The 11,501-nt window shown below is 40.7% G+C and overlaps 1 protein-coding gene across 1 annotated transcript in view; it reads right to left on the bottom strand.

Annotated features, from left to right (window-relative positions):
- bahcc1 (BAH domain and coiled-coil containing 1) overlaps window positions 1–11,501 on the bottom strand; it is a 66,005-nt gene that overhangs the window by 12,434 nt on the left and 42,070 nt on the right. Inside the window, exons 12-18 of the mRNA XM_015398150.1 lie at window positions 9,039–9,186; window positions 8,635–8,739; window positions 4,947–5,025; window positions 4,664–4,838; window positions 4,406–4,564; window positions 1,144–1,311; window positions 770–1,008 (exon numbers count right to left, since the gene is read on the bottom strand). Coding sequence (XP_015253636.1) covers window positions 770–1,008; window positions 1,144–1,311; window positions 4,406–4,564; window positions 4,664–4,838; window positions 4,947–5,025; window positions 8,635–8,739; window positions 9,039–9,186 — 1,073 coding nt within the window. The remainder of the gene's footprint in view (window positions 1–769; window positions 1,009–1,143; window positions 1,312–4,405; window positions 4,565–4,663; window positions 4,839–4,946; window positions 5,026–8,634; window positions 8,740–9,038; window positions 9,187–11,501) is intronic.

Below are 11,501 nucleotides of genomic sequence, written 5' to 3'. Positions count from 1 at the left end.
CGTGAAACCTGTTTTTCTTCAAATTTTCAGTCAAAATCTGCTCTCTTCTCAATGTTACAGACTGCAGCTTTAACAAATGCCGTGTTTTTGATGCTTCCAGACAGAAGCTACAGTTAAGACCACCATGGAAGGAAACTCTGGCGGGAAGTAGCTAGTTTTATATCACTGGCTGTGCTTAATGTGGTTCCTAGTAAATCAGATGCCAATACTGGAAATAAACCAGTTTCCTACCTCTCTTTGGAGTTATTAAACATGCTATGAAGTTTCTCCACAGTTCAGGGAGTGAGAGATGTGTGACACTTGTTTATTTAAATCAGGTGGAGATGAGTTTATTTCCCAAAATTCTACAGTAATGCTTTTTCATTAAACTGATGCCTTCTCCATTATATATAGATGACTGTGATGAGACGGGTAGCCTGGCTGGATCAGAGCTCCCGTTCACTGCCTTCTGTTTTCACCGAGGCAGGCAGAAAAAGAATGTCCTAGGAGAAGGTAGACGGATGTCACCGTGCACTTACCAAGTTCATTGTTTCACAGAATCAATAAGAGAACCAATAAGGAATCGATGCGTTCACAGAACCGATAAGGGAATCGGAATTGTGAAAATCTTATCAATTTCCAACCCTACCCTTAAGCATGAGAGCTTTAATATAAGAGAGATTCTGGAGGAGCTACAGAGAACATTAGCTTGGGTGGGGAAAAGCATAACAGATTTCAGTCATTGACTGAACTTCCAGTTGCTCTGTAATCATTAATATCACAGCCTCACCTTTCCCCTTAAGCCCTGTCCTGCAGAAGTCTTCCTCTCATTGTCTTTCCTGTGTCTCTTTGCCTCCTTCAGAGCCATGTGGTTGATGTGGCTGTCCCCAAAGTTGCCGCCCTGTGACTGCACATCCCAGCTTGGGGGGGAGGCTTTATTAGTGTGATCTGGATGTCCCCTGTCCATGTTGCTGAAATTGGGCCGTCTGGGTGCGCTCTTCTGAACGGGACAGGAAAAACTTCCCATGCCTGAGGATGAGTAGTGACATGATAAAAGCTAAGGATTAGTTCCAACTTCTTTCAGGTTGGAATATATTTGAGTGGAAATTTTTAGACAAGAACCAAAAGATTAGAGAGGTTACATTGCAGCATGTTATTTCTCACCGGGAGTTCCAGGTCTTTTATTCCTGGCTTTCATATTTGCTTGGAGTTTAGGAGAAATGGCTGAAAAGGGAAAAGTCCCAGCAGAGTTTGCAGGAGCTCCTTTAGAGGATGAGCTAATCTTGATGTCACCAGTTTCGCCTTCGCTGTTGTCACTGTCAGCTTCCTCGTCTGCAAAATTTCAGCATATCAATGATCAGTCAGTGAAGTTCTAGTGACTTTCATATAAAGATTGGTTACAGCCAGCATTGTATGGGTAAATCCATGACCGGTATCCACACAGAATAAACAGTCACACACAAACAATTTAGAGTGTTTAATTAATATGCCTGTCTAAGGAGATTTGAGTCCTGGACCTCTTGCACCGTTATGCAGCCTAAATCTGAGGTAGATCATCTCATTGCCTAACTGCTGGATTAAACTTTGAAACTTACAGATGTTCACAGGTCATCCATATTGAGCCTCAATTGTTTATGTAGATTCCATCTCGTCTAGATCTAACTCAGCATTGTCTTAGGTTATAGATCCAAACCAGGTCCTGCTTCACACTTAAATCTTCCCAAAAATAAAAAAAAAACAAACCGTTCGACTTTGTTTTCCAAGTTTGAAGACGTTTCGCTTCCTATCCAAGGAGCTTTTTCAATTCAAATGTCAGGAATGAAAAGCCTCCTGGATGGGAAGTGAAACGTCTTCAAACTTTAAAACAAAGTCCAGTGTTTTTTTACGTTTTTGGAATGACCATGACCTGGATGACTGATAATCTTTACCAGCACTTAACCCTTAAATAAATTCAACACATGAATTCAACTCATCATAATTTTTTTCTAAACATGCAAAAAAGCAGTTATAAATGGCAATAATCTTAGATATTCTTACAAAAAAAATGTATTTTATTAAAAATGTCTCAATGCAGATAAAGAAATTATCTGCAATGCCAGATTTTAATCAAATTAAACAGGAAGTGCTTTCCAAATCAATTTCAGATTTTTTACTCACTAATACATTTGTACGAGGAAGATAGTAACAAGAAAAGAAGATAAAAAAAGAGTGTTTTTTCTAGGTAAAGCATTACATCCTTTACAATGAGTTTAAAATGTGTCTTCCTTTTAACTGTTTTAGACTTGTGGGTCTTAAATTGTAATAAAACAAAGTGGATATTAAAGTTTTTAATAGGGGACACAGCCATTTTTTTGGTGTGAAGCGTGTCTTCTCTCTGTAATACATTTGCATTGGTTATGTATTGTACTGTGTTTTCGAAGAATATTGGACCAACGTCATCAAGCATAAAGGCCTACAGCTCAGTCAGGCTCAAGCGTCATCCGTGGAGACCTGCACCATAAGCCAAAGGATAAATAAAACTCTACTGTATCATATCGTATAAACTGAAAAGACTTGGTTTAGAGGCTTACACAGAGTTTTCAAGATGGGTGGAAATTCTTGACCGTAGATCAGTGGCTCCCAATCCTGGTCCTAGGTACAGCATAGCCCCATTTACACTACCCTCCGAAAACTGATCTGTGCCGAGCTCGTATCAGTTAACCGTGCCAAGCTTGGTTCCTTACGACCATTTACACACCATGCTAGCATCGCCTTCTAGTGATGATCTACGGTCCTACTGCTCTTTGGAAGTAAACAAGCAAACCAACATGGCGGAGCCCGTAATATTCCGGAAGTTTGCAGATAGTCAGGCGAAGAAGGCAGCCTTGGTTGAATTTACTTGACCGAGTCGGCTTTTGGGAAGTGGATATGACAAATGATAGTCTAATCAGGGCTTACAGAAGCAGGAAACAATAACAGGAGTTGAGGTTCATCACACTGCTAAGAAAAGTAATCACTGGAAATCATATTTTTATGAATGTCTGAAATGTTATGATTACGGAAGCTGACTGTAAGGAGATGATGCAGTCTGCTCATGCAGTCCTTGTTATCTAAGAACAATGCCTGAACTGTCTGGCATGGTCCGGTTCAGCTGTACCTGCCATTCGCACTCAACAGTCATCTAGGTTACGGTGCTCGGACCGATCTCTGAACGATTTCAAAAGGGTGGTGTAGATGGGGCTTATGTCTCGATTCCATAAGACCTCATTTAAATGAGGGCTCTAAAGTGCTGCAGAAGCCTGTCAGTCATCCATTGTTTTCTGGTAACAAAGAAACACCTAAAGCATGAAGGACAGCGGTACCTGAAGAACAGGGCTGGGAACCTTCCATAGATCATATTCCATTTGTTTGGAAAAAAAAGAAAACAATACTCTTTGCTTTTAATGATGCTATTTCACCAGTAAAATAACTGGATGCTGTATGATAACTTGAATCCTTTAAATTATTGTGTTCTGAAATTATCTGAGAGCTGTTGATACAAGGTATACTTGAACAAAAGAAAACATTAACTGCAGATAACATGAACAGATTGGCTTAAGCTTTACTACAAATTACATGATATAACGACTGCTCTTGAGATTTGTTGCTTCATAGTCTTTATTCTTGCACCTCAGAGTGACTATAGTACAAGTCTAAGACTAGAGTCACAGCTTCTGGTGTGCACACACAAACAGATTGTTATTACCGGCTGAGTGTTGCTGGCTGAGGGGGGGAGGGGGTTGTGTCGAATGTCAACACTTCTAAAACACACTTGTCACTTACAAGGCATTCTAGTCATCACCTTACTCTACACTCACACATATCCCACCCATCCCTGCTGCCAAAGCCACAGGTGGATCAAATTCTCAGGTTTTACCAATTTTTTGTTTCTTTTCATCAGTGTTTTCTACAGAAGAAGGTCAACCTAAGTAAAGGAGTTGATCTTTTCCACTCAAAGCCGCCGGAAAATGCATTTTAATAAGGCTTGGGTTAAGACCAAGGCAGAGGAGGATGGGACTGTGAGATTCTGGACGGTCTCATGTTACTGAGCGAGGATGAGGGCCTGGGGGTTGCAGTGCTGCATGCCTTTGGCAAGTCGTTAACGGCTTTAACAGTGTGACAGACAGGCGGGCCGTAAGAGGAACCCCCTGATGATGACAGACATCTCATTCTCAGATGTCTCAACAGAACACCAATGAGTCGCACAGCAAATCTGAAACTGAATGGTCAATGTTTATTAACCAATAAGCCTGTTTAGCACTCAAATGATTACCAGTGAACACTGTAGGCTTACAATGGGATAACAGTTCTGTAAATATGATTTCTATTTGTCTGTTTTATCTGTAACTTTATCTGAACCATAGTTGCATATTTCTCACCTGGACACACAAACCAAGTAACAACTCACCATGCTCTGAGCTCTCGCTGCAGCTCTTATCTCCTCTTGCATCATGAGTGCTCCGTCTGTCTCTGTGATGAGCTTGGTTAGGCTTGATACCCATCACCACTTTGGGCTTTCGGCCTCTTTTCTTCATCACAGTCTCACCTGTCATCCTGTCCTCTCGATCTGATGGGTTAACACGAACCAAATTTTAGTTTAAGAATGCTAAATAAATGTTTGATAGGTAATAAATTAAAAAAGGAATGCTCACACCAACCCCCTTACCTTTCCTGCCTTGTCTGCAGAGATTCTTGGAAGGTTCATCCTCGCTGCTGTGCAGCCCGCTGACTGCTGGTGCATCACACTGGGTGCCAGTTTTCTGCTTCATCTGGGTGGCCTGCCTCGCCAGCCTGGAGCTCAGAGAACTGGGCCGACCTCTGTGCTTACAACGAGCTTTCATCTATGAACAGGAGGCCAAACAACTGGCATTAACTTATCTCCCTGTGGCTACTGAAACTTTCTTGAAAGAAAAATGCAAAAGGAGATAAATAACTGCAGGACAGCTGACCTGAGCGACACTTAGACTGCTGAAGCTGTGATTGGACAAAGCATTCCTGTTCCTTTGTTCGAGTATATTCGGTCCAGTCCTGGAAACAATGAAACACAGCAAAGATTGTCATAACATGAGAAATTATACCAAACAGGCATTATATCATGACCATTCCCAACTGAAGCTGATAAAACTGATTATGTTTTACTCATGGGGGATTGTTGGGTGACCATTTGAGGAAGCAAGAAAATATTTTTTCCTGGACTTCCTGGAAGCAGCGATAATTTGAGATTGATGGCACCAAATGAAGGGATGGTGAGACTGGATCAGAGTATAACCTGCAGCTCTTATGATGCGTTTCTGGGGTCCAGTGGCCGCTGGTTTTGTAACTTCAAAAGAACTGCTATGTCCGTAGCACTAGCTACTCTCAAACTGCTAAAGACATGAAATTTTTATATTTTCTGTTCCAGAATATAAAATAAACTTTTCACTGGCTTCCTTAAAAAAAGCACACTTCATTTAATTTTGTTGTGTTTAAGCTTTGCTGAAGACAAAGCAGGATTCTAAAATTGGCGCCTATTGAATGAAAAAAGCACCAAGAAGGAAAGTGACCATTAGAACCAGTAAACAGTTCAATGAAAGACTGATGTTCGGAGTAATTAATCATGTTTTCTTTTGTAAAATCCAGGGATGACTGGCTTTGTGTGTATCATCTACCAAGAGACACACAACAATGGGAAGAAAAAGCAGAAAAGTGGGTGTGATGCATTAGAAAGCTTCGGTTCCTGCTAGCTATCTAGACTTTATCACCTAGGGTTTTTTTGCTGACTTTTTAAACTCATTCATGCAGACTATATTCCTATTGAGGACCAATGCTGCCATAATTAAAATTCATAAATCATACATGACTCATAAATATACATTTTTAGTGAAATAATGGCTTGAAATTTGAATTATTGCACCTCAAATTGCAACAAATTAATAAAAGCTACCTATGTTTTAAGCCTTTTTTAGGGACACACCCTACCACAAAGATTAATTACCTCAGCAATGGTTTGTAGAGCACACGGTTTAAAATATTGACTTGGTCTCCAAATCCTTCAGAACTCAATCAAACTTAGCATCCGTTTGACGGAGTGAACAAAGAAATCCAGTCCATTAAGGCTGCATCTTGCAACTTACAGGCTAAAACACCTAGGTGCCGGGTAGCGGCTCACGTCTTTAGCGGTCAGGTGGACCCGGCCTCAGTGGAACAGGGCTTTTTCTCTCACACTGAAACAATTGTTGCCACAGATACCCTCTCAGCTCTTTCCTTTCCAGTTTTGCTTTTATCTCATAATGGTTTCTTCATTGTCTTTAAGGCCTCTGTTCTCTTATCACTGTCTTATTTCTTTTATGAGGAGTGATGCAGGTTTTGAGAACTGCCAACATAACAGAAATATACAGCAGCTGTGCAAATATAAAGGAGAACCATACATAAAAGAGCAAGAGTTGGTCTAAGAAACGAAGCTGCACTGAAGATAGAGACAGAGCGAAGGGGGAGAGGGGGGAGAGAGAAGGAGAGAGAGATGAAGCAGTCTCGAGGGAGTCTGTCCGTTGACCGGAGCTTCAGGGCTCAATCGATAAACACTAACCTCTATTGAATACTACTCCTCCCTGCCTCTCTCTTGCTTGGTCCTTCCTTCACTGCCAGCATGGACTGTTAGACCACAGGCAGCCAACACACACACACAAACCCACACTCAGTTAGTAGCTGGTGTCTGAGGCAGGTGAATCTTATATTCCCACAGAGGGAAGGATTGGCTCGGAGCATCTCCGCTCCCAGGAGAGGAGAGGAAAAGAGGAGGAGTCTGTAATCTAAAACCCCTTCATTCAACCCCAGAATTCTGAGCTCCGTAGACCAAAATCCTATTGCATAAAAAAGGTTTTAAAAGTAGCCTGTATTAGATTCCCGTTAAATAATAGAACAATTTTAAAGCTGACGCACTGGTTTCACTTTTTAAGGTCATTTGCTGTTTCAGTGGGTTGGTAACGTGAGAAGTCATCAACAAGAAACTGAACTGTTCTACAGCCAAGGGCGAGTCAGGCCTTATTTCATTACAATAAACCCAACAATCAAATATCAGACAAACACTTTTTCATTAAAAAACAAAAGGACCTCATCCTAAATCTAGGACGATGTTTAAGTTTGAAAAACAGTAGAGTCAGCATCTGTATAGAAAACTCTCAAATAGGTTCCCTGCCAAATATTGGGTCAATACACACGTGAAATTACTAGCAGAGTCTATAAGCTAGAAAAAACAAATAAGATTAGCAAATGTAATGACTGTTCATAAGCAGATTCTCAGTTTGCCTAGAATTTAACCTGGCTAAGAGATGCAGTGTGTCCAAAAAGGGATTGATAAAGTCCTTTATAATATTTCAGAATTAAAGCCCAGGTATGAAACAAACCAACAAGAACACCTTAATTCATTCCAAAATGTTTTATACTTGGATCTTCAAAAAGTCATAAAATCTCAAAATGTAAGACTGAACTACATTTGAACTTTTAAATGAAAATATTTGAACTGTAAAGTGCCTTGAGATGACATGTGTTGTGAATTAGTGCTACATAAATAAACTTCACTGAATTGAATTGAAAACTGATTGACGATTGAGCCCATTTTCGGGGCCTTATTTGACCCGGACACCAGGGAAAGAAACATGGCGATACATTAGAGTCCCAGGCTGTAGTTGCTGCCTTCTTAGCATACTGCCTGCCTAGCATCGCTCGAGTGCATGTTAAGTGTAAAAACAACCTTTTTCAAATTTAACTGAACCATCTAACTAATCTCTCAGAGTTTTACAGTAGACTTTCACCCTCATTCAACATGAGAGGATAAAACACCAACAAACGACACATTGCTGGTAAATGTAAAAACTGTAATGTTATGCGGGCACGTAGAAACCAGCTTGGATAATTAAACAAGTTCCCCCAAACAGCTCTGTGTGCGTAGATGCTGGTATATTATGGCAAAAGGTTTTCATTGTCATTTTCATTAGCAGCTTCTAATCATGGTAATCGTGACAAACTGTGAGTTTCTTTAATCATTTTATCAAAGCGACGATGGAGTCTCTAACAGAGGTGGGGAACCCTGAGAAAACACATTTATCTCAGAGAATGCCATGAACGTGGCGGTGTGTTTGATTTGAGTTTGTGTTCATCCTAAAGTTAGCATGTTTGAGGTGCTATAGTGTGTGGTGATGTGTTGCAGCAGATGAAGGAGGTGTTGAGTCATTTATAGCTGGAATAGCTGTACATCCAGACCCTGTCCAGCTGTATTAGTATGTGCAAGAGGTTCACACTGAATTAGGACACAATCAATACCAGTGATAAATATGATTAAAAGTGATTAATGATGATTAATGAAGCCCTCAGCTCCATTACCTTCTCTCATTAAAAATCACAGCCATCTTGCAGCTTCCATCACATAACCAACTGTGTGCGTGCGTGTGTTTATGAATGTGTGCGTGCACGCATGAACAGCTCCTTCCAGGGCCCAATCAAGCAAATCATCAGCTATAGAGCATTTGAATCAATTCAGCTGAAGAAGAACTTCTTGAAAATCAACCATGCCTTTCACCAAAAACACAAACAGAAATCAGGATGAATGAGCTGGGCTTGCCAATCACGCTGATTATAGTGACGCAGTATCAGAGCACTGACCTGAGTCTTTTTGAGCTCTCCGCAGCAGCTGGGCCAGGGGTGGACTTGCGCTTTCGGGGACGGCCAGGCCCCCTGCGAGCCGCGCTACGAGATGTCTCGTCTTTCCTGCAGGGAGAGAAGGCAGAAAAGAAGAGTAAGATGGAGAGAGAGAAAGGGGGGACGCAACAGAAATCAGGCAGGGGGCTGCAAAGGCTGCAGATCAAAATGCCTCGTGCATGAAAAAGTCTGTAGGTCGGGATAAATCAGGAAATGAAACAGCAACCCTGAATGCGGGAATGGACAATTCAGTAAAGACAAAAAGAACTGTGTGTGTGTGTGTGTGTGTGTGTGTGTGTGTGTGTGTGTGTGTGTGTGTGTGTGTGTGTGTGTGTGTGTGTGTTGTCAGGGTGTGTTATTCTGCTCACTGGTGGTCGTGTTTCCTCTGTAGTTTGGCCAGCTCTCTCTGTTTCTCTTTGTAGCGGCGCTGTAGCTCTGCCAGCTGGACACGCATGGCCAGCTCCTCCCCCCCCATCGTCTCCATGGAGCCCTTCACTGGGCACACCTGACACAAACACACAAACACACATACACAGACCCAAAGTAGAGGAATTTAAAATGCTGTTCACAAAGCCCAGTCCCACAGACATCGAATGTGTGACCAGTGAGTTTTTTGGCGTGCTTTTTGATGATACAGGTTCTCCAGTGAGAGTCTACAGAATTGACAAAGACTCTTGGAAAAGCGTCCAAACATGTTTAGAAAAACTGAGCAAAAGACTGGTTGCTTCCATTTTAGGCTTTTTTTTATGGCTGCCATGACTGAGAATTTACACAGACATGCAGGTTTTATCTCCTTTCAGTGTTGAGCTTCTGCTCTTATTTTTAGAAATTAGCACTTCTGCCAGGAAAACATGTTTGCAACATGGAGTCAAGCAAAAAACAAACTTTAAAACGTAGTATAAGGTGTTCTTTACATTAAGCTACTTTGATAATAAAAGGTTCACGCTCAGGTTCTTACATCTCAATTTTCTTTTCCTTAAATGAAAAGGTTTTGATCATAAAATGTTCTGCATCCTTCTTTTTTTCTGTTCTGTTTCTTTCTTTTTGAACATTCAAACTGTTATCTTATTAATTTCATTGACTTTAATGTTTGTGACAGTAATATGAACCGTTCTGCTACACTGAAGTTTTGAATATGCAAAACAGGCTGACATTGTAAATGTTTCACTGATAAAAGTGCCTGCCTGATAATGCAGTGCTTCTCTGATGGTAAGTGGGTATATGGAGCCATAGGCGACGTAGAGCGACTACAGCAGCTGATGGGGGAGAGAATTTATGTTTCTGCTCCCCCATCCTTTCAGTGAGAGAAACCTGATCACTTCCAGCCGTCCAACTACCTTTGAAGGTTTATTTCTTCTTGTATTTCATTTAAACTGCCACAACAAAAATCATTATTAGCAATAAATTCTAATCTTTAGATTCACCCTCCTTCTCCTCAAAGTTGGTTCAGTCCAACTCGCCACACAGAAGTTGCTCTGTCTGAACAAAATCTCTTCAGTGGCTCTTTACAGCCAGAGCGGGAAAAGACAGCATGAACCGAATCTCAATCAGCTTTTTAAGTGTCATTATTCTGCTGCTTCTTACTCACTCACTATAAATATGACAAAATGGAAGTTTTCACAGCTTTGCTGTAGAGTTCAGACCTGCAATCAGGCAGCCAGTGAAATGCAAGCAAATGCAGGTGTTCTATGTGAACATTTTAAATGGATGTATTGATTAGCATATGGAAAAAAAAAACGTAAAATCAAATGTATTACCAAGAATTAAGCCTGGGATCTACAGGGAAACAAAGAATATCTTAGGACCCAATGCCACCAGCCCAACACATTACAATCTTCCAGATTATTGTCCCCTTTATGCACTGAAAGGGTTTCATAAGCAGTAAATCATATGGTTTATGTATGTGTTGCAAATATATGTCTGATGTGTATTTTGCTGAAGAAGGTGTTGGAGAAGGTCTCCTGATTCTTTCTAATTTTGCTTCCCCATTTTAAAAGCTAATCAGCTGCCCAAGTACCATTTAGTATCATGTTAAAACCACAACCCTCAGTGTACCTTGGATGGATTTCATGTGATACAGCACAACAAAAGAAGGTTGTGAAGTGAAGGAAAAAACAATAAAAGTTTTAATTTATTACCTATAAATCATCACGGCGAAAGTCTATCAGCTTAAGCTACTACTATTAAAAAAAAAAACTGCTATGGGAAGTTGGACAGATCACATCTGGGCAGACGAATGGCAGAAAAGAAAAGGATTCCCACAGCATGATGCTGCCACCACTGTGTGAAGGGTGAGTTTAGAATGATGAGCAATATTAATCAGCTCTTTGGCTAAAGCATTCAAATGGTGTTGTCTGAAAAAGCAGCTTCCTCTACATGTTTACTAGGTCACCTGCTTGGCTTCCCAAACAGAGCTGCTGAGGACCTTTAAGTCTTCAGTGTTGCTATTTTTGCTGATGTGCTTTTTATTCAGTAATGGATTACTTTATTCTTCAATATTTTATTAAAAGCATCTACTATCAGCTCAGTTAAATATTCATACTGGAGTTGTGCTGCTTGAGGTGGTTGCATTGTGGTGGATCTACAGTAGATCCCTCCTGCCAACAGTTACAGAGTACCACAACATTTCATTTCTTTCTGGGATCAATAAAACATTTTTTTAATGTAACTAAATTAAATTGACTTGAATTGAACTGTAAGGCTGCACGGTGAAGTTTGTAGCACTGTTGCCTTGCAGCAAGAAGTCTGGGGTTTGATTCCTGGCCCCTTTCTGCATGGAGTTTGTATGTTGTCTCCATGCAAAAACAGAATTATGAGATTAAAACAAAAAT

Source organism: Cyprinodon variegatus, unplaced genomic scaffold (genome assembly GCF_000732505.1).
Source record: "Cyprinodon variegatus isolate N-32 unplaced genomic scaffold, C_variegatus-1.0 Scaffold915, whole genome shotgun sequence".
Classification (NCBI taxonomy): Eukaryota; Metazoa; Chordata; class Actinopteri; order Cyprinodontiformes; family Cyprinodontidae; genus Cyprinodon; species Cyprinodon variegatus.
This window is presented reverse-complemented; position numbering and strand designations above follow the sequence as displayed.